Source organism: Seriola dumerili, unplaced genomic scaffold (assembly GCF_002260705.1).
Source record: "Seriola dumerili isolate Sdu_G_001 unplaced genomic scaffold, Sdu_1.0 BDQW01000025.1, whole genome shotgun sequence".
Classification (NCBI taxonomy): domain Eukaryota; kingdom Metazoa; phylum Chordata; class Actinopteri; order Carangiformes; family Carangidae; genus Seriola; species Seriola dumerili.
Window position 1 is genome coordinate 7,265,830 of NW_019174280.1, and position 23,438 is coordinate 7,289,267.

General features: G+C 41.0%; 1 protein-coding gene across 1 annotated transcript in view; it reads right to left on the bottom strand.

Moving 5' to 3' along the window:
* The window catches only part of phip (pleckstrin homology domain interacting protein), a 41,228-nt gene extending 21,106 nt beyond the window's left edge, over window positions 1-20,122 (bottom strand). Inside the window, exons 1-13 of the mRNA XM_022765297.1 lie at window positions 20,009-20,122; window positions 19,566-19,595; window positions 19,355-19,414; window positions 16,050-16,200; window positions 15,688-15,786; window positions 15,194-15,354; window positions 11,698-11,919; window positions 10,658-10,758; window positions 10,148-10,218; window positions 9,546-9,646; window positions 8,983-9,023; window positions 8,366-8,464; window positions 224-380 (exon numbers count right to left, since the gene is read on the bottom strand). Coding sequence (XP_022621018.1) covers window positions 224-380; window positions 8,366-8,464; window positions 8,983-9,023; window positions 9,546-9,646; window positions 10,148-10,218; window positions 10,658-10,758; window positions 11,698-11,919; window positions 15,194-15,354; window positions 15,688-15,786; window positions 16,050-16,200; window positions 19,355-19,414; window positions 19,566-19,595; window positions 20,009-20,122 — 1,407 coding nt within the window. The remainder of the gene's footprint in view (window positions 1-223; window positions 381-8,365; window positions 8,465-8,982; window positions 9,024-9,545; window positions 9,647-10,147; window positions 10,219-10,657; window positions 10,759-11,697; window positions 11,920-15,193; window positions 15,355-15,687; window positions 15,787-16,049; window positions 16,201-19,354; window positions 19,415-19,565; window positions 19,596-20,008) is intronic.
* Window positions 20,123-23,438: the final 3,316 nt, after the last annotated feature.

Genomic DNA, 23,438 nt, shown 5'->3' on the forward strand with positions numbered 1-23,438 from the left:
TGCGTCATTGGAGAGAGTTTCCAACAATCCCTCAAAATTTGTTTTTAGCAACAATCATGGAAAGTGTTAGAAAGTGTTATTGAGGTGTTAGAAAATGAAGTACAACTTATTGACAAGGAACCCATGAAATGCATTTAATGTTAAATTTATACTAACGTTCACTGTTTGTCTTTTTACCTCTGTGTCTCGTGTTTGTGTGTGAGTGTGTTAAATTGCTTCGTACCATCAGGACATGGACGAGGTTTCCCGTGGTGGAGTTCCACACCTTCAGCGTCAGATTGTTGGCTGCTGTGATCACCGTGCCGTCGTGGCGATCCCACGCTACCATGGTTACCTTCAGTTTAGTCACCTTGTCTTCCAGTGGAGGAGGGTTGTACTTCCTGAGGGGAAGATGTTGATGTCATGTTTACACCAATTAGGATCAGTTTGGTTTATTTTATACACAGAAATTAAAGTAAAACTGTTAAAATGGCATAAGAAATTAAAAGGATCCTCTAAACTATTTATCAAAATTGAATCTATTATCTTCAGTCACTTTTTTACACCATTAATGAGGAGCCAGCCAATCTGACAGCTAGACCTTATCTCTCTACGGCTCAAGATAATTATTCACAACCACAGCTGTTACATATGTAAACTGTGAGAAGCAAAATATCCAAAACATTTCAACATTTTCTTGTGACTTTCTGTACTTTTACAGATGGCACAGAAACATTGTTGAGTTCCTGTTCCAAAGACAGTTATATGTATCAGTCTAGTTAAAGTCTGAGGACTGAAATCCATGTGTTTTTCACTGTTTTATCATATCATCTAAGCATGAGAGCCATTATCACAAAACAACTACCGGTTTCTATACCGTAAATAACCATTGTGAGGGAATTTTCTCTTGCCCACCTAATGAATGACACACTCAGGGTGAAAGGTCAGTGTGAGGCCCTAGGTCAGCTACTGCATTAAATCTTACAGGCCTTGAGACGCTCAGGCGGCTCCTCCAGACGCAGCTGTGGTTTGCTGTTGATGCTGCTGCTGCCAGGGCTGATAGCAGCAGACCTTGGATGGTCAGTAACAAGTGGCTGGGTGTTCTGCGAATCAGCACTTGGGCGTATATAGTCATGTTTCCTTGTTTATTGTTAATGAACCAATAGTGTATTCAATCATCCCTCTTCTTTTAGATATTTGACCAATTATGGAGTGTAAGCTATCTGTAGTAATCTCTCTAAGTGTATAAAAATGATCCTCAGGGGTTCCTACTTCAGATTTGAGATGACATCATGCACAGGAGACTGTATTGATGATTCCTCCTTTCTCCTTGGGCTCAAGCTTCAATAAACATCCTCAGCATAAGACATCCTGGACTCCAGCGCTCTTCCTTCACCGCCAATGATAAGAATTTTTTCCCTAACAATCTGGCGTCACAAAGGCAGGACTTCAATATAACTACAGCCTGGTAAGTGCAAACTTTAAAGTCATGCCTTACCTTGTCTGTGTTTGACGAAATAAAAGAAAACTGTGTAATTTTGAAATTGGGAAAACAGTTAATGGCTAAAACCTATATTTTTAAAAGCAGTGTGATAATACTGTAATAGAAATTGAATTAAGTTAATTAAGTGGTTGTCAAACAGTGGTTGTGTGGTTGTGGAGAAGGTAAAAACAGGGGTGTGTGTTTCTGATCACCCGCTGGGCCACTACAGTGGCTGTTTTGTGATTTCTGGGAAGGCTCCGGGCCGTACCCGACACAGGAGGGCCCACCTGAGGTTTAAACTATAGAAAAGACGTTTTTAGGTTAGAAAGAAATAGATCTACTTTGTTTAAAACCAAGATTGGGGATCACCTGCTCTGTGTTCAGTGGGAAATGTAGGGGCTCCATTGGATTTCTGATCCCGGAAGCTAGGGCGCAAATAGAGATTAAAAAGGCTGTGTCCACAGGACAAAATATATTCTGATTTTGTCTAAACCTTCAAACCAGCAGCACTGAAAAAGGAACGAAGCTTGGAGACCTTGATGCACCTGAAGTGTTGTTGAATTCTATGTATGTTTGTTTGATGTACTGATGTATAATGAGCAACAATCCGTCCAAAGCAGAAAATAAGGCTGAGCCTTCAGCCAAATTGGTCAATTCACCAAAAAGTAAAAAAGGCAATGAAAATAAAAACAACAAATAAGCAAGAGGCAGTGAAAAGTAAACCTGTCGTTGAAAAAAATGTCAAAAACACACCAGCACCACACGTTGAAACACATTATCTAGAGACGTATTCCCCACATATGCCAGCAGGTGTGGCTGGCAGGTCCAAAGGATGGAAATATGTTTTCCGTTCTCATCTCTCATGTGTGAATGGACAAATGGTGAGTGGCCGTGTGAAGGAACATTTGAGGCAGATAAACTGAGAATGGCTAATGGCCTAATGTTGGTAACGTATCTTTATTATAAATTATTTATACATGAAGGAATGTATGCATATGTGGCTGATGGTGGCTAATCAGAGATAGGGAGTGCATGTGTATGAAGAGAGAAGCTCAGATGAACTAAGGAATGCTAAAAAAAATCAAATAGCTGACTGTGTGACTGCAATTCACTTGCCAATGCTGGAGAGTGTGCTGCAAACAAGAGCCACAGAAATGATGAAAGCCAAACAACAACATGCAGATAACGTAAAAGTTTGCGCCAAAGCAATGATTCATAACTGGATGAAACGACAAGCTAAAACTGTAAAACACCCCAGAGTTTGCAGAGACTTCTGAAAGATTCTGGGTTGGGTATTTCCAGAGAATTTAGAAAACAGAAAGACTGTTAAAAACTGCCCGAAATTGAGTGCTACAAACACTAATACACACACACACTCACAACAACGGGGAGACAGAGAAGATGACTTTTACATACATACTGCAGCCGTACTACAGCAGCAGAAAGACATGAGGCAAGCTGATGGGGCAGCAGCCTGGGTTGAGGGAGAGGAGCCGGAGCCTGAGCAAACAGACAGGATGAAACTTAGAAGTGAAAAAAAGAAGACCAGTGTAGAAGAAGAACAGGTAACCGGCTCTAAACAACCAATGGCATTAAAACGGCAGAAAACTCTATTTCAAGTGAAGACTCAGAGGCAGTTACTTAGAGCAAAGTAAGCATAGAGCCAGACGGAGAGGGGCAGGGTTTTACATGGACACAGAAGCAGAGACTGAACATGACAGGACGGACACGGACACACGGACACACACACACGGACACACACACACGGACACACACACACACACACACACACACACACACACAAACACACATACACTTGGACCCAGCAGAGAAAGAAAAACACACTTTGTCTCATGTGGACGAGGTGGTGCTAGAACTCAGACATCAAAGACAGCACATTTAAGTGCTTCAAAAATAATGATAGGTTAAACACCTGATTGCAAACCCTGGACCCCTGCAGAAATTATGGACATGACAGACAAAGCTCCAACTCCGATCCATGTCCTAATGACTATTGGTCCTTGCTAAATCAATGCTGCAATGTTTACAACTGTTTAGTACCTGATAGAGCTGTTCGATTATGGCAAAAATCATAATCCCGATTATTTTGATCAATATTGAGATCATGATTATTCAACACGATTTCTCATTGACTTTGGAAAAAAACTGAAAATAAAAATAAAAAAATTTCTAAACAAAAAGCGGTGTGTCTGTGTAATTATTCCCGTTATATCCCGCAAATTTGTCACAACTGTATGTGTTTCTGGTGTTCCTCAAGACGAACCTCTCTCTCAAAATGCATAAATGTTGAAGGTGCTGATGTAACACCTTCATTTTTGATTTCAGATAAGAGTCCCATCAACCTTATGGGAAGAGATTTGCCATATAAATTACATGCATTAATCCATTGTACACTAGAAGGTCTTGTTTTTAACCCTCCCTGATGAAAAAGATCCATATGCATTTCAGTTTTTGCAAACCACAAATGATTGTTTGTATTGCTGGACTCTGAAAAATTTTAACATGCTCTCCACTTTCAAAGTACCCAGTATCCAAGCGATTGCTAAAACCTCTCCACCCTGTGCAGCATTGATGTCTGCCATGAGGCCTCTTCTACATTGCCATTGTACAGTCGCGTTCAACCCTTCGGAGCAGTACAGACAGGTAGCCGACTGGTCTTTAAATCAACAACAAGGGTTGGTGAGTGAGCAATGATTGTTTATTGGTCCACAGGGGTGTGCTATCCCAGTTCAATTATCTAGCTAACAGTATGCACTATGTAATGTGAAAGATTATTTTCCCCATGTCACAGTTGCAATAACTCCTGGTTGTGAACCAAAACATCTAGGACGCATGGTAGCTCGGTGCCAGGCCTTGAGACAGGTGGTATCAGCCTCCCAAACCCAAACAAAACACACTTGGGGGAAGAAATGTACATGTTATCTTTGAGTGAGCACATTCAGCTACCATACAGCAATATTGTTACGCATCAGCCAAAATGCAATTCTGACTTCACTGCCATGTAACTTCAAATACTGCACAGTCGTTGATCTATGCTCAGCTTTCTTCTCTATTCCTTTGCATCCAGATAGCCAGTATCTGTTTGCATTCACATTCAAAGGCAGGCAGTATACCTGGAAAAGGTTACCACCGGGTTTTGTTTCAAGCCCTACATTTAACGGGGCGGTGGTGAAAAGAGACCTGGACGGGTTTGTATTCCCTGGCGACTCCATTCTTTTACAGTACGAACGAAATTCTGAAAGCCTCACCATCGAAGGAAGCCTGCCGTACTGACTCCATTCTGCTCTTAAAGGGACTTGCTGAGTGTGGCCACAGAGCATCATTAGCTAAGTTACAGTTTAACAGAGCTGAAGTCACATACTTGGGTCATATGTTGAAGAATAGGGAACGTCTCCTGTCACCAGAACGGGTGAAAATGCTGAGAGATATGCCTCCCCCTGCCACCAAGAAAGAGATGCTCTTTTCTTGGGATGGCCAATTACTGCAGGCATTGGATTTTTGAAAATGCATCAATGGATTCTGTCTTGAGAGCCGCTAAGTTGCTGACAGCGCCCCCTCCAGTACAATGGACTGATGAAATGGATAAGGCCTTTCAAGATCTATCTATCCACCGCTCCAGCACTTGGGTTGCCAGACTATCAGCCGCCATTCCATCTTCATGTGCACGAGACAGACTGCTTCACCACAGGCATCCTTGTACAGAAACATGGGTCTCACTACCGCCCCATCACGTATTACTCCAGCACTAACATTACGTTGCCGCGCTCACCACCCTTGAATCCGGCTAGTCTTCTTCCATTGACTGACAGTGATACTGAGTACGATTGCCCTACAGCAATGTAAGATGGTTGTATGATATGCCAACAAAACAGAAAAATGAATAGCACAGTGAGACATGACCATTTAGAGCCTCCATCAGGTCCCTTTGTAAGTATACATATAGATTTTGTATATATGCCAAGCTGTCAAGGTTACAAATATTTGCTTGTAATAACTGACCGCTTCTCAAAATGGGTGGAATGCTTTCCAACCCGAAAAGAAGATGCACAAACAGTTGTAAAGTGTTTGTTGAAAGAGGTGATTCCAAGGTTCAGAGTGCCAAGTGGAATAGATAGCGATAGAGGGCCAGTGTTTGTGTGAAAAATCACGCAGAATCTCTCAGTTATACTAGGAATCAAATGGCAACTACACATCCCATATCACCCACAGAGTTCATGACAAGTTGAAAGAATGAATGCAATCATCAAAGAAAGGTTGACTAAAGCAGTAATGACAGCTGGCCTAAAATGGCCTGACGTGCTACCTCTTGTGCTCTACTCAATTCGAAGTGCACCAAATGCAACGACAGGACTTAGTCCTCATGAGGTGTTAATGGGAAGACCAATGTCCACAGGGGTAAGTCCTCCTTTAACACCACACAAAACCACATTGCTCTGGACGGATAAGTTCATGACTGACTATGTAAAGAAACTAACAGAGATTTTGAGAAAATATCATTTGCAGGTGGCTGAGAGACTCCCCAAGCCATTGGATGAACCAATCCACCCTTTCAAAGAGGGGGATTATGTACTAACCAAATCTCTGGAAAAGTATCTTAGTCTCCTAGATGGAAAGGACCGAATCAGGTGCTGCTAACCACGTGAACAGCCCTGAAAGTCAAAGGCAAGCCAGAATGGATTTAAGCCATAAGTCTAAGCAAAAATGACACCAACTGATTATGTTGCTGTAGAAACACCTGAAAAGGTTGGAGATGGAGACGTTCTTTTTCTCCCACGAACAAGACGAACTCTGAATTCTGTTGTATTTGAATGTCCTACGGGAAGATGTGCTGTCAATGACTGTTATGTTACCTGCCCTTTAGTCTACTCTAGAGGCAGAGGGTACTGGACCGGATATGATAAAGAAATGGTTGAAACTGAACTGAGTGCACCCAGGACCATGAAGGTGACATTCACACCCGCATCAAACTCACACAGACCTCTTGAATTATGGTGTTTTACAAAACAGCAGTAAAGAGGTGCTTCAGACTGCAACCAGTGGGAAGTTAGTTATCAGGAGAAACCAGGTAAAATAACAAGCTGCAAGTCTGATCATGGTGGAATGGGGGGGGGGTTCATACATTTCTTGCCACCTCCTCGACTGTTGCTAATATGAATACCACTGCCACACAGACGATGAACAATATAGCTTGCAGTGTGCATCAATCAGCTAATAAAAACGAAAATTTGGCCCATAGTCTGATGGTTGACTATGCACGAGACTGCAAATCTTAGTAACTGTTGGCTGTGTCAAAACATGTCGACATCAGTTCACTCACCAATATCTAGCCCGACCCAATTCTCCAAAGCTGATTATGAACAATTTAATTGGAATAACTTAGCTACAAGGTTAAAGATTATGACTTTGAACCCTTTGATGATTGGATGCAGCGACTAGGTATTGATGCCATCACTGAGAATGATGACCGAGAGGATTAGGAGAAAATGCATCCAGAGACGAAAACACTCTGACAACCAAATCAGAGGTTGAAAGAAATTGTTTACTCTTTCCATATATAGCAGTTAAGTTTGATTTTGTGTGATTTGTGTAATGTCTTTAATACTCTAAATAAGTTTTTGGTTTGAATAACTCATATAAGCTGAGGCTGAACGATTAAGTTTTGAATGATTGTTTGTTGTTTTTCTATTATAATAATCACAGTAGCATGTAACTTAGAAACCTTATGTTTGATTGATTTCATGGGCCATGAAGACGCTGCTAATTGAAGTTTTACTCTGATGAAATGACATAATCAAACCCTCTCAGCACCTGTATTCATCGCTGCGCTCTTGATCATTCTGTAACAATGTGTGTAACAAAGAAAATCATGACGTACAATAGATTACATATTATCTCAGTAAATAAAGAATACACTGAAGGTTAATACATATCTCAACAAACACATGGGAAGAACAAGGATGGTTCAACATGATGGATTCCATACCACCATGCTTCGTAAGTGCTTGTAACCTCTCCATGGTGGTGACCCTCTACTGTACGGATAGTACACGGGTTAAAGACACACGGATACCTCAGGGTTTAAAAATAGGTCTTTCCTCCCTGTCATCGAGGTTTTGGCCTTAGACCCATCTCTAGGTTAGAGTAGATAGTGCAGGTGTCTTTTTGTCCCTCTTTGGTCAACACAAGGGGGGTTTTTGGCTCCTGTGAGTAGGCACATGTGATTTAGGACCTCCATCGTGAGCTCCTTTAACACTTTGGTGTTTCAGGGCTTCTTCATTCCTCTGAGGGTTTGCCTCAAGCTGCCCTTGTTGCTAACAACCATGTTATGTGCATTTATTCTTATTGTTGCCTCATGTTTGTGTTTGTATTCATTCAGGCAATAGAGACCTTAAAAGCCTGTCAGTATCATCTCCATTCATTCACTGTCGGTGATGCCCGCAGTGAATCTATATTCTGCCTGGAAGCAATTGGGTAATCAATCACTGTCACGCTTTATGCCACAGGTGTCACAGAGTTGTTCTATTTTTTTCTTTAAGTTAATCAGTTATGCCCTGTACATTATGAGGCACCTCACACAATGCTGAATACATAAATGCAGATGTATGTAATTGAAAGAAATACATTTTGCTGGTGCCACAAAGGGATTTAAGTCTCCTCTAACTATTGCTAAATAAATGTTTTTACTTCAAAACAGACCATCGTTTTCAGCAGGGATTCCTCACAAACAGTAGGTCTGGGACTTTTTGTTCACAAAATGATTGATTTTTGTAAAATTTAGCCTGACATTATAACCCGCAGGATCATCCCAGCCCACGGCTCTGAGCTCTAAGCACAACAGCTCTGGTGGAAAAGCTAGACTTTGACAGCCGTACACACACTTACCCGGGTAATTTGGTCTGCATGTCCAGCAGAATGCTTCTCCAGCCCTGAGGCTGCAGCTGCCAGATTCGTGCTGTACCATCCCTGCTGCCGCTCACAAACCTACAACACACACACACACACACAGATTTATGAACACATACAGTAATCATGCAGCAGCTTAACAGTAAATATAACACTTGGTTCTATTTCAACGTTCTGCAGTACAATGGCTGCTTTCATCTGCACACATCAGTATACACTAATTGTATGTGCCCTCCCCTTCTCTGTCTCTTCCACCCCTCCCCTTTGCATAGACAGCCAACCTCCCTCACTGCTGAGATTACAGCAACCCAGGGGAATTACAGCTGAGCTTGTTTTTCTGCAAACTCCACACAGGCACACATCATTTTACACTCAGCGAGTGCATGATTTCTGCAAGCGTATGTGTGTGTGTCTATGTGTGTGCGAGAGAGAAGGTGTATTAGAGCGTGTATCAGATAGTAAGTAACAGTGGTGTTTCTGCTGACACTATCAAGTCACATTACAACACCCTGAGGGTCCATAAAGACAAACAGCAGTGCACACACAAAAATTAACTACACCAACTATGTAGCCTGTGCAAACCTGTGCAAACTCACCTGTCACTGCAATGTGAAAATTGGATGCTGTCGACTTTGTCCTGAGTGAGAAAAATACAGAAGAAAAGTCAAAATAACACACACAATGAGAAACAAGCATTTCCTCTGCCAGTGTTCCAAATCATAACATCTTTTACTGTGTATTACAAGTAAATCATGTTTAACTCAAGGTCTGCTTACAAACTTTTCCAGAGCTTTCACACAATCTCACTGTCTTCCCCAGCAGATGGATTTTGCTCAGTTGTCATGGAGAATGATGACAACTGTCTCCATGACAACAACAATAATAATCTCCACAACAAAGTTAAAATCCAGCTGCTGAGGAAGACGTATGTAAGTGAATCTTGAAAATAAAAACCTGCTGACTGACTGATGTGGACACAAAATACAGTTTTTTATTATTTTTGCATGTAATTGTTTTAAAACAAAAACAGATCATGCACAAGACAAGCAGATAAATTATACTTGATGATTAAACAATGTACTTTCTAAGCATGTTACTATGACATGCAGAGAGTTTTTAAAAAGCACAGTTATCGTAAACAGACTCTTTGTTCACTCACTGTATGAGACTCAAGCTCAGAGATCTTCTCAGGTTGGCCTGAACCAAAGTAGTACACCCTGATGATGTGATCCGTGCTTCCTGTGGCCAGGAACATACCACCTGGACACACACACAGGATTAGGGTAATTTTTGTTAGGCTACTGCACGCAGGCATTCATTTACAATTATTTAAAAAAAAATCCTTTTTAGGGGTCCTTTCTGTATCTTTGCTTCTCTTCTGTTTCATGCCTGGGGCATCGTAGAATCACAATATCCATATATTTCAGTATTTATAAGATAGATTTAAGATAAATAATAGAATACATAATGGTTAATATACACTTCAAAGGTCAAACTGTGGTGAGTGCAAACTTTTCAACCTTAAGTCATTCATCAAACATTCATTGTCAATAACATCTCAAAACAGAAATATACTCTCAGCAACTGTGAAGCACACTTATTCCACATTTTCTGACAAGCAGCAGGCCCCTCTTCAGTCTGGCTCTCTATTGTGCCAGCTCTTCAGTTAATCTGAGATAATTGTGCACTTTTTTTTTTGTTTTTAGTTCCATCTCCGCTGGTGTGGAAGCATGCGTGAAAATCAAAGCGAGCTGTTCTCACCTGCGCTGAAGGAGGAGCAGATCATCTGGACGCCAGGTCTGGAACGCTCTGTGAATTTACTGGGCCTCTGACTGGACATACCCACGAGAACAGAAATCAACGGTTACAGTGAAATACAGCCACAGAGTCTGAACATATTGTATTGAATTTATATGATTTAAAGAGAGCAGGTTTCACATGTGGGCAGGTTTGCTGAATTAGGAACACTGTTACACATTGCATTACTTGGCATATTCAATACATATAAACAGCAGAAGTTCGCAATCCAATCCACCATAAACATGAAGTTAAGAAAGAGATAGTAGTCATATAAGTTTCACTGTAACAACGTATTGTCAAGATACCACACAATAAATAATAAAACCCTAAACATCAAGGATTTTCACCTTGTAACAAACACAGGTATAATAAAAAAACAATTACAAGAAAATAACATTTTCAGCTTGAGAAATATGTCATTTCAGAAGTTGTGAACAGCACTTGTGCAGGTGAGATGTTTGTGTTTCTCACCCGAACTTGAGCGTGCGTGCGTCCCACTGCCAGAAGCAGATGGTGCCGTCTGCTCCAGTGGAGGACAGGTAGCGCTTGGAACCACTACAGAGAGGAGAAAACTGCAAACACAACCAAATACAGGTTACAGCTGATCACTGTGGTAACTCAAATGACATAACTAACACTACAGCAAAAAATAATACAGGATTGCAATTACCAAACATTACAATGTAGGGAGAGGTGAGAGATACAGAGAGAGTTCTCCTTCTCTCTCTCTCTCTCTCTCTCTGTCTCTGTGCTATAGATCTCCATTGTTGTACAAAATTTATTTCAATGCTGGAAATAGTCCCCAACAAATGCATTTACTCTTGTTAGAGCAACAAACTGAAAACTGTAGTGGCCCGCTATTTCAGGAAATTACTTAGGCTTTAAAAAAAGAATGCTAATGAATAAACTAAACCAGTGCACTGCTTGGTCTTCTTAAGGGAATTTTGACAATAAGAAAAACAATGCCTGCCTTATCCTTTAACAACATCATGATCTTATAACATCGTTATGCACATTTCTGACCGTATCAGAGAGTCTGCTCCAATACAATACAATTTTATTACATACTGGGTATCAGCCAGTCATGTCATCAATCGCCCATATGTTAGAGGTTTCATCTTGACCTCATCTACTTAACATATAAAAGCTCAGTGGACTGCAGTAAAGTTTCAGTTGTTCATAATATAAATGTAGTTTTAGTGGCTCTCCATTCTGAAATTACACAGAACACGTCGTATTTGGCAGTATGAAATTAACCAACATGCAAAATACCCACATCATGCAAAATAACCACAATCAGCTTGGCTCCAACTTTAGTTTAACAAGAGTGCATCCAACCAGTTTGGGTGCAGTTTCAATAACATACTGTTACAGACACAGATGCACACACTCTACAGAAAGAAAGACAGCCCGAGGGCAAAGATTAAAAATATTTCTAGTGTCTTTCACTTCCTCTTTTTGGGCAAACCAAATATACACAGACAAACATACATCCAAAACCATCCTCCTACCTGTAGTGAGGTGATAGAGGCAGCATGTCCCTCCAGGACGGCCAAGGGGGCGCATGTCTGTAAGCACCACACTCTGATGGTCTTGTCACAGGACCCAGCAGCGATCATGGTGTTCTCGTAGCTGACGGCCATGTCTGAGATCTCAGCAGCATGGCCGCGCAGCGTTGCCAGCAGTCGTCCGTCATCTGTTCCCCAGATCTTCACAAGGCAGTCGTCTGAGCCCTGGGAAAAAAAGACAAATCCGTCAACATGGCTATCAGACGTGAATGAAGACTAGTATTTTAGATAGTTTGAGAAGTGGCGTGTCTTCCTCTGAAGCACACTTCGAGTAAGACAAATTAAACATGTCAAGTTCAAAAAGACTTTTAAAATCCATCTGAGCTCGCTGCAGCCTGCAGACTGTCAGCAGACTGGAAAACTTGGAACACAAACAGAGGAGAGACGGAGAGTCTTCAGATGCAAAAATAGAGGTGATTAATCTACAGTCTGACAAAGAGTGATAATGAACATTTTAAGGCACTAGATTATCAAACCATTTAAATGCTGCTACTAATTTGATTATTACCAGCGAAGGGAATAACACTGCAACTGTCATGCAAACCCCTTCACTATACTATCTCAGGTCAAGGACCAAGTAACACTAAGCATTTGCCAATTAACACATATATCGCTACCATGGAGTGAGTATATCTTCGATCATGTTTGATCCACTTGTGAGAACCCAAGGTTCAGATGCAAATTCGCACATCCATACACAAGAGAAGTTTGGTTGTCAGTGGTGGAAAATTAAATTAAATACATTAATAGACAGAAATGTAAATACACTAAGTACTTACAGTGTTTGTTCTTTTATTTTGTACTGTTTTCTTTTGGCTAAACTACAGTATATTTGCAAATTAAAATGATCATTAAACATATTTTGTAAATTTGGTTTATCGGGGGAATCAGGTTCTTGCAAACATGTTAATATTTCCTCAAATTCTTTCCTTTATTTGGTTTTTCACGGTGACAGGATTAAATACAAACAACAGGAACAACAAACGTACTGACTCACTACTCAGAACTGAGATTTTTCACACCACTGTGAGACAGACTGGCCTGCACTGTGAGCACACCTCGCTTCGGCTCAACTGCACTCAAGACGATAGAGTAATATCAAACTGCAGAGAACCACTAATGTGTGTTGGCTTTGGCTTCAGTAAGACCTCACAAGAAAATGTCTCATCTTGACAAAAGCTGTTGTGCGTTTCCAGCAAAAGTGCAGTTTTAGATGGAAGGTCCTCTTGGTGGAGTATTTAGTACTAAATTAGGAAAAGCGATGTAAGAAAAGAATGGAGAACAAAAGCAACTAAATTCCTGAGGGGGCTTCTTAAACATCCTTTAATCTAGATTGAGGTTCTTGATCAAGCATTTTCAATCAAGACATGAAAACAGCCTTCGGGGACTCAGCTGAGAATTTCTGGCTGTGATCCAGTTTGCCAGGGGTTAAAATGTCTGTGATTCAACACGGTGCCAGAACCATCTGTGCCCCGATTAATATCTCAAAATAATTTAAACAAACAGATAACCAGTAGCAAGATGTTAAAACTCATAAGAGCCTGGTTTGTGCAGTTTGTTAAAGCTAAAAATACAGCAGAGACTTAAGAGTGTAAGAATTCATAAATTTGCAGACTGATTGTCAAGACTCAAGTTTCAATCAAAATCAGCCATTTCTGACAAACGGGGGGGATAAGGCTCTGATGACAACATCAGATTGTATTACAGTTAGTTGGTCACAGAACATGCCGAACCATTCATTTTATAACTGCAAAACATTTTAAAAGACAGGCCGCGCCATCAGCGTCCACATAGATTTTAGAGGAAATGTGAGATGAAAACACCAACCCCCTCCTTTGAATAAATCATAATCACTCGCTTCATCACCAGTAGAGCAGAGCCTGACTGGAGCTGTTATTTTCTCTGGACTGATCAAAACACCAAGCGGTCCCTTAGTGATTTAGAAAAGCACAAGGACAAATTAAAGCTGTGGCAAGATGGTCGAAAAAATGATATGGCCAAATGAGAGCAATGCTTATAAAGGTGCAGGGTTTTGAGATGCCAGCGACTTGGCACAAACTTTCCTTGTTGCTATAGATGTGAAGTTATGTTAGATACTGTCACAGGGACAAACAATCCATAGTCCAGCTGGTCTAATTTGTCCTTCCCAATGGCCATGATAATGAGCTTGCAGCCGTTTCTAAAGCTATATTACTCAAATCCATATGGCTGTTCGCCAATCATTTGTTTAACCAAACCTATACGCACATGAACATTGATCACACATGATCACGGTGAATGTTTAGGCTAAACAAATTAATCAACTATCAATCAATCTGCCTGCCACTGCAGCAAAGCCCAAGTAAAAAGACTGAGGAGATCCAAAAATACAAAAATATATAAATAAAAATGATCTTGTGATGAAAGGAGACGGCGAGGCAGAGAGAGAGAGAGAGGGAGAGCGAGAGAGAGAGCGAGAGCGAGAGAGAGAGAGATAGAGAGAGAGAGAGAGAAAAAAAATGAGCTGAGAGAAAAAGGGGAGAAGGAGAAAGTGAGGGAGACTAAGAATGAATTTTAATTCTGGCACTTAGCCAGCGCCTCAGAGGAAACATTTTCTCCAGTTATGATGAGAAATAGCAAGAAGAAGGGGGGGAGAGGAGAGAAGAGAAAGGGAGGGAGAAAGGAACAAAGGAGGGGCAGTGCAGGATAAGGGACGGGGAGAGGAAAAAGAAAGAGAGAGAGAGAGAGATAACGGGAAAAAAGAGAGACAGAGAGACCCCCCCACCCCTCAGCAGACAGCCATTTTTAGAGATTTAAGAAGTGAAAGCTGAAAATGGTGTATAGCAGCAGGCAGTGTTTGACTCAAGGATCCAAACAGAAGGACGGCAACATTAAATCAACATTATCTCATTGTTCGTTCAATATTTAACAGATCGCCTGTGCTGCAGCTCCAACACCACCACATGGAGAACGAAGCTAACACAGCATAATATCTACAAGAAGAAATCCAGGGGGCAAAGGTCAGCATACTCCTTTTGACAACAAGGGAATTCCTTGTTTCCTCTCTTTAAGACATGATCCTCAACATCATAAAGCTGTGTATGAATTTCTCTCCTGAAAGGCTGAATTCAGCTATAGCTGTGAGTCAGCGAGTAAAAAGCATCCCACCCCGCTAAGGTAAACAGTAATTACCTCCTACCAGAACTGTTACAACAAGGAACACAGATGCCTGGTCATCTTGGTAAGCAAAAGACAGCTTGTAACAATCAAACACATGCACAACACACAAGAGGTGACTCTAAACAAACACAGAACCAACGCTAATGCACAAAAAATGTCAGGGAAGTCACTTTGAACAGGCTCCTTCAACACCAGCGCACGCACACACACACACACACACACACACACACACACACACACACAGGCCGCACACCACCACACACAAAAACCACAGCCTTACCGTGAAGATGCGCCGTCCCGTCCTGTCGAAGGTGACGCAGTACACGGACGACAGGTGTCCGAGGATCCTCTTGTGCATCTTCATGTGCTGGTACACAGCGGTGGGCACCAGCTGCCGCAGACGGTAGGAACCGTTCAGTCGACGGCCGTAGCTCGTCTCCACTGGGCGTCAAGCAAAGATACACATCAGTAAGGACAACGTGAAATGTGGAGAAGAGAGTATCCAGTTAACAAAAACTCACTTATTTAATGGAAGAAAGTAAAAATGGGCGACAAGTCTATTTATTCCTTGCACAAAAACACACTGTGATTTTGAAGGAAATCAATACTAACACTACTGTCAAATGCTGCTGGCAGAAGAGACTTTGGCAAGCAAAGATACAGTGTAGTATGTAAGATCTGACTCATAGACTAGAGATCAAAGGAACAAACAAAGAGGAAAAGTGGTTGAATTAAATTTTTTCTTTTGTAAAATTCAAGGTTTTTCTTCCATACCAATATTAGGTGGGCTCCCATAGATAATTGGCGGCTCTGGTGGTCGTCCACAGTGAAGTGCAGCCAGTGCTGAGCCCTTCCACACAACATGCTTGCAACCTAGAGAAAGAAAAACATAAAAGAAAAGCACTGATACACATTTAACACACACAGCATACAGATACTATTATGACTTGGCCTATGAGAGCTTTTCTGTATGCAGCTACACTTACATTTGCATCAGCACATGAAAGAATGTATTTACATGGGGTCTGTTAGTCTACGCGAATATGCAGTAAGACATAATATTTGCCTGAGAGGGCGTGTTTGCATGCGTGTACATTAAAGTGGCTCATGTTCACATGCACTGTACATCCACTCACTCTTGCTGGTGCGAAGGAGATTCTGCCTGCCGGCCCCCAGCAGGCTGGTGAGTCCAGGCACGCTGGCAGGGACCTCCCTCTCCAGCAGCGGACAAACTCTGGTGCAGACCTGCAGCAGGTGGTCTGGACTGATGTGCCGGTAGAGCTTCACCTGATCCCAAACACACACATATGTATCTGAGTTTGTAATCTAACTGATAAAGGGCAAACACCAGTCAGAGGTGAGCAGGGCAGAAAGTAAAGCGAAAGAAATTTGTTCAAACTTTTCCCAAAAGATGATGCATCGAGACATGAAACATCTACTACCTCTACTTTTTTGTTGCTCAGAAAAGAAGGCTCCCTATAAGAATTAACATGCTGCCACATTATTTCTCCAAACCTAAAAACCTACTGGACACTTTGAGAGATAAAAAAAAAACATCTTCAGTGGGTCTTAATTAAAAATAAAACACTGGCTGGCAAGTGAAAAAATAATAGTTAAGCATTTACAAGTAACTGTGGCCTGTAAACAAAAAGATTTGTTTTCTGGCTTAAATCCATTTAGTTTTAAATTCTGAAGCACATAAACAAAAAAATCAGCATCATTAGAAAAAGCAAAAATCAAGGTCACTCCCCCAAACGCCTTTTTGGTTTGCTGAGTACTTCAGAATTCAATTGGAAAATTGTCCTTTTATCAACAAAATTATTACTGCCTGCCAATTTCCGAGCATTTCAACACAAATAAATTGAGAGAGAATAATTTGGAAAAATTAAAATGATTACACACTTTTTAACTGCATGAGGGGGATAAAATGATATCTGCAACAAAATGAATGCTTCAATTCAGTTATGCTGTTTGTCTTTTAAATGGATATGGTTACAGTTTTCAACAGTACGGTGCAGCAGCAGCAGCAGCAGCAGCAGCAGAAGAGGGGGGCGTGGCAGGCAACATAAGCATGAAGCAGACTGAAAGCCACACTGTTATAAACACAGTGTGTCTCTGATTCCACTGACACATGGAGATGCTCCTGCATGGCCTACTTCTGAAAACACACAGACACACACGACTGAATGACTGGAATAGCAGCTCCACAGCACAGGGGGAGAGAGATAAACATGCAGCATGCAGCACTGTGTTTATTTCAGGATGCAGGATTATTTTAAATGTATTAATTTCAATCAGACATGCAGTAATCAGCTTTGTTTCAGACACATCAGATTTAAATATCTGAACTAGGTCAAATAAGCCTGAAATGAAACAATTACTCTCTCTCTCTTTCACACACACAAGCACACATTTCTCCATTCCTTTATCTGAGCACTGACACTAACACTTATTCTCTCCCTGAGACACAGACACAGACACACACACACACACACACACACACACACACACACACACACACACACACACACACACACACACAATTAATGACCCCTTAATTGCTTTCAACATCCTTGCTGCTTCAGAGACGTGATCAGTGTTTCTAAGCACATATCAGCCCACAAGCCTCTCTCAGGTACACGCAGAGCCACGACGAACACACACACGCACACACACACACCACTGGAGTGATGTGTAATAACAATTTGCTCCATTTTACTTGCTTTTGAAGGGTAACGGATAACACTGCCCCAGCCACAACAGCACCACCAGAGAGCACATGGTCCTGCACACACGCCTGCAAGGCACCTTCTGAATAACCACCTACCTTATATTTCAACACACTGCTTAAAAATCTATAAATATCTTTGACCTAAAACGTTTTTGTCTTTAACATAGATTTATAACATTAAATAGCACCACCATGTTAAAATTTGCAAATCACTCATGCTAGAAAATGTATAATTAATAAATTAATATAAATATATTCATAGTCATAATAATGTTTTCATTTCATTCAAAAAAATAGCCTTATATTTATGTGCATTGTGTTCCTGATCAATTTTATATGTAAAACGAAAAGAATCACATTAATCCACCTTAATTAATTAACCACAATTAATACAGTTAATTATTACAATATCTCTGAAATCAGCGTTGATTCCTCATAGCAGCCCAACCCCCTTCTGTAGCAGCCCAGACAAAAACCTCACACAGCTGACAAACAACCGTGATCCATCGCTCCAGCCTCTACACACTATCTTTTAAATATATATATATATAAATATATCACTTCTAATAATTAAAAACCCTCCGCAGCATTTCTAATAGAGGAAATTATGCACAATAGACAGGAGGCAGGCTGAACGGCTAGGGAAGGGAGGAGGAGGAGGAACGGAGAGCCGAGTGAGCCAAGCAGGAAGAGAAAAAAAAAAACACACACACACACACACACACACACACACACAGAGGCAGGCAGAAAAACACTGTCAATAATTTCTTAAACGTATAGATTTGCATCCAGTTCAAGCCACACTTCATGCGATCTCGTGTTCAATGTTCATCTGCCTGCCTCTGTGGACGTTGGAGAGGTAATCCACAAAAATGTAGGTCTTTGCGGATTAAATAGGCCATAGGTCGTTATTTTTATATAAGTGTTCAAATAAAACTTATAAAACAGCACAAAAATGGGGACGAACACTTTCAGCAGACTGGCTAAGAAATAAATATGTACGCGATGATTAATTCTCTCCACGCCCCCATGCGTAAACGGCGCTTTCAGGCGAGCCCTGTTTGTTTACATGACAATTAGCATGTCAATTAATAGCGCGATTAATAAGATGTCAACTCAACGTTACCTCGCATCTTCACATAAACTGATCTCCCTCTCCTCTTCCATCCGAGTCTGGACCTCAGTCCCCCACAACTGCTCTCCAAAATGACTCCACAACAAGCGGCCAGCAGCCTCCCCTCAAATGGGAGCTGTAACTCCAGCATTACTGAATATACTGTTTATATTCTCCTCAAAAACTCCTGTTTTCTAACTCTTGCCCCCTGTGTGTTTTCAACCCATGCACACAAATTATGGTTCTTGCAGGACAAGAGCGCCTCCATCTCTCTCTGGCTTGTGGCGCAGGGAGTCCCTCCTCCGGATCCTGGCGCTCCTACACCACAACACTCATGACGTATCAACATTTCACACACATTTTTCCAACAACTATTAAAACCTTTAGGATATGCATGGTACCAAACTCGCACACCACGGTGCACATGAGGCTGGGACCCGACCCCTTGATGCCCCAAAACGGCCCCAACTTGCAGCCAGCTCGCCCTGCAAAGTCCTATTCAGTTTTTTCTTTACCACCTGATTTAAAAATTGCGGGAAATTCAATTTTTATTTTGCTCTCTAAAAACTTTTTCCTCAGTTATAGGGCTCCCTTACCAAATTTTCATACGTCCCGGGGTGTTCCTGCCCCGTCCAGTCCAGTCTTTTGGGCAGCAGCTGAGGTGGAAAAATAGTGTCGAGTGTGATCATCCAGTTCATAAATGTATCGAGTGATGTTTTAAAACAGTAAATGATAAATCAGAGTAAAAGCAACATCACAAAGTACAGTGCAGGGAGAAGCATCTCTCTCGTACTGCTGACTGCTTACCTCCTTCTCCTCCACCTCCCTTATCAGGGTCTGAAAATAGGATACAAATACAAAATTACACCCCATGACAATTTCGGACATATTATAAATTATTCTTAAATGCAAAAACACCAACCTCGGCTGCTTTTTGACACGGTCCAGCTTCTAGAAATCGGGCTATTAGGAAGTACAGTTCTGGTATGGTTGGAGGGGGAGAAGAGGACGGGAGCTGCGTTAGAAGAGGGCACCGAGGAAATTGTGGGGATATTAAAACAACCATGACATATTTTCCGATCTCCTTTACTCACCAGAAGTCAACTGCGCGATGTGTGTACTGTCTGAAGCCATTTTGGTGTTGTTTGCCAGGGCAGCGCCAGAGCCTGTGTGGTGGGTCTAGGTGGCTGCCCTGTAGCTGTCACTGTTTATCCACCAGGAAGAGGCTGCCTCCATTCAGCTCTGCTCACACAAAGTCCCGGCTGCGTCGAGTATTCCTCCGCGAAGCGGCAATTAGGGCGCGCTATACGTTTCACCCCATAAAACACCGTCTTCCTCTTGTAAAGAACCAACCGCCACGACATTCTGGGGGTAAATATCCCTCGGGGTGAATTTTAGTGGCGGTCGTTCGATTGTGGAGGCATGTTTGTTTAAATCCCCCTCCCCCTCAAAGGAAAAAGCGCAAGCCCTCTGCGGAGGAATACCATGTGTTTCACGCACGCCACTGTAGAGGGGAGGTAGAAATGGCAGCGTGCTAAAGGAGAGGATACATTGCTGCAGAATAGCTCTTACCCCGTAGCTAGCTGACATTTATCATGTTTTAATAATTACAGTCTTATTCTTACATACATTTAATTTAGTTGCGCATTGATACACCGTAAATTCGGTTGTATTTCCTGTATTTTTACATGCGGATGTAAAACATGGCTACCGTGTTTGAGAGGGATTTATAGCCGATCTAACCGCTTCAGCTAGGTTCCATTAAATAATACAGCTAGCTGTGATAATTCTGTGTGTTCTCGTTGGCCTCGCTTGTTAATACTGTTGGTATTGTGTAACAAGATGTCTAGCTAACACACCCACTCTCTCTGGGAGCCGTTTGGTGGGGAAGTCGTCCATTTCTCTTCCAAATACTGCCAGGCAGTAAAATGGGGGAAGGGTTGGAGAAGAAGGGGAATGCAGCTTAATGAATGAAACCTCGTGAGTTACAGGAATTTAATGGCAATGAGACATTTATGCAAGATAGACTATCAAGGAAGATTATTCAGAAAATAGTTACATGACTGACAGGACACTTTCTCTGAGGTTCATGAGACACCTGTGAATAAAAAAGGAACAACACTCAGGTGCTATTTTTGGACAATCAAATCATATTATATTATGTATGTGAAGGACATAGCGTATGTGTTTATTGAACAGCTATTTTTAAGGCAGTCAACTTAAAAAAAAACCTCAAGTCTTTTCTTACTGACCTCATAAACTGCTTTTCTTATTTGAAGTAAGACATCAATGAAAGCATAAGTAATTACTGTAATTACTACTCGATATTAGCACAATCTCTTTACATTAAGGTTGAAGTGCTTTGAGATTAGTTTATTAACTACAAAACAATCCACCTTGAAAGTGAGGCTAATACTGTTTTGTTGCAGCAACCAGGAAACCCACAACCTTAAATTCAGTGTGCACGTGTGAACGTATTTCAAACACCACTGAAAAGGTATAGCTTGATTTTTTTTTTCTCCACACATTTTCTTCCCTGTTCTTTCTTTACACCTCTGTATAAACCATGTGAATGTGAGCAGGTGCTTACATGGTGTAATTTACCTCAATAAGGTATTATTTTATCTTTGTATACAATGTATATTGCCAAATATTTTTTCGATTCAATAGTGTCATTTCAGAAATCACAGACACTGGTATAGACACAACTCTGCTATTAACGTTGCGTACACGTCACTTAACAGAGACATAAAGGAACAAGCCAGTTTGTGTCTGAAAGGACACTGATGACATTAAAAAACACCAAAACTTATTTTGAATGAAAATAAAGAAATTATCAGTTTTTTAATTAACAGCTTTATTGTAGCTTTTCACATTACATATGTTTTTCTCGTGAATTGCAGACACCCTTATGTCATCAGTTTACACACACTTACTGTTCCTCTCATTTAAACAGAGTAATTTAATTCTCTTTAAGACTTAACAAGACTTGAAAAATCAGATGAATATTCAGTATATAAAACTTATATACATGTAGCCATATCATGCCCTAAGCTGGTATTTGTTTTGCAAAGGTGACAGGCAGTTTGGAATACATGCACTTTCCTCAAAATCCCATTTTTGTTGCCGTTATTTACATTGTTATATTCTTTACTTTGCACTTGTGGGTTAATTGTGGCTGTGTCAACCACTAATAATACAGACACTATATCAGACAGGCAGAAACTCTACAGAGGATGTGATCATCCAGTGGCTACATCAACTGCCATATATTTCCATGTCAAAAGTCTTCTGGAACATAGGTGGGCGTATTTTTTTCTTTGAGACAAAACAGGAGGCATATTTTGCCATTTTTGCTTCCACTTATAAATACTGACCCTCCACTGGTTTGACGGGTTGGTTTGACACTTAGGTTAGCTGTGCCAAATGTGCTCATGTCATGTAAGGCTGAATTTGTCGCTTGGGGTGTAATCCCAAGAACAGTGAAGCAACAACACCTTTCATTACAGATACTGTACGTAACTAAATACAGGACATGTAATGAAAATAATAATTATAATAATGATGATGATGATGATAATAGTAATAATAATGATAATGATAATGTGATACTTAGTTGATGACTGATATTTTTATTTTTGCATGCGGCCCCCTATTGATCTAAGAAACTCATAGAAAGTTCAACAACTATACAGCAACCTGACAGCTGTTAGGGAGCTAGTACCAGCTTTAGATGTGTCACCCACTTGATGTATGGTCTCTTAAACCTCTAGACCATCCTGCAATCTGTACAACATATTTCACAGGCTTTATGGCTTGGAAATAAAAACACACTGTGTTGTGGAATAGGGCCAGGTTTGAATTTTTAGGCCCAGCCAATCTCTTCCAGGTTACCTTTCATCCTGACCCATCCAGTGTAGTTGTTATTGTGCTGACTGACATGGCCACAAGGAGGCAATCTCACTCTGTACCACTCAGCTGAGCAGGGGGCCATAGAGGTGTCAAAGGTTATGGGTTCCGAGGAGAAATGTAATCAGTTACACATTTTCTCTTCCTGTAACATAAATAGGAATTCACTGATGTGCTTTGAGCTTGTCTTACCCAACACACAGTCCACCAGGAGATATCTAGTGTTTGTAAGGGACACAAAAGTTCTATAACTGCTACATCTTCTATTATTCTGAAACTCTTTGAGCTTAATTGGTGTTGACCAAATAAATCCTTGCTCTGTACCAAACTGTATCCTGTAGTTTTTACCATGTCTCATGTATATTTCTGCAAATACACTGTGAAGACTGCTGAAAGGTTTGGAGATTTGGTTAGATACAATACTCCATTCTCTGTGTGTATATATATATATATAATATTCAAAAATGCCACAAAAACTGAAAGATATTATTCCAGGAGGCTGATATCTCTATGCACCTGCTGTGCTGTTAAGTCATAGCTTGTATATAACCCTGCTTGTACTGTACTGCCCTTGTGGCTCTACTGCAAGCTGGGATGGATTTATCACCATTATTCACTGTCATCATCTTCTTGTAGCCACAAGAATGCCAGCACAAAGATTTTAATCATCACTATGGTACCTGTGCAGCATTACTTTAGATATCAATGATATGGTATAGGGGTTAAAATGTGGGAATTTAGGGAAGGTGAGAGATTTTTTACTTTGAAAAA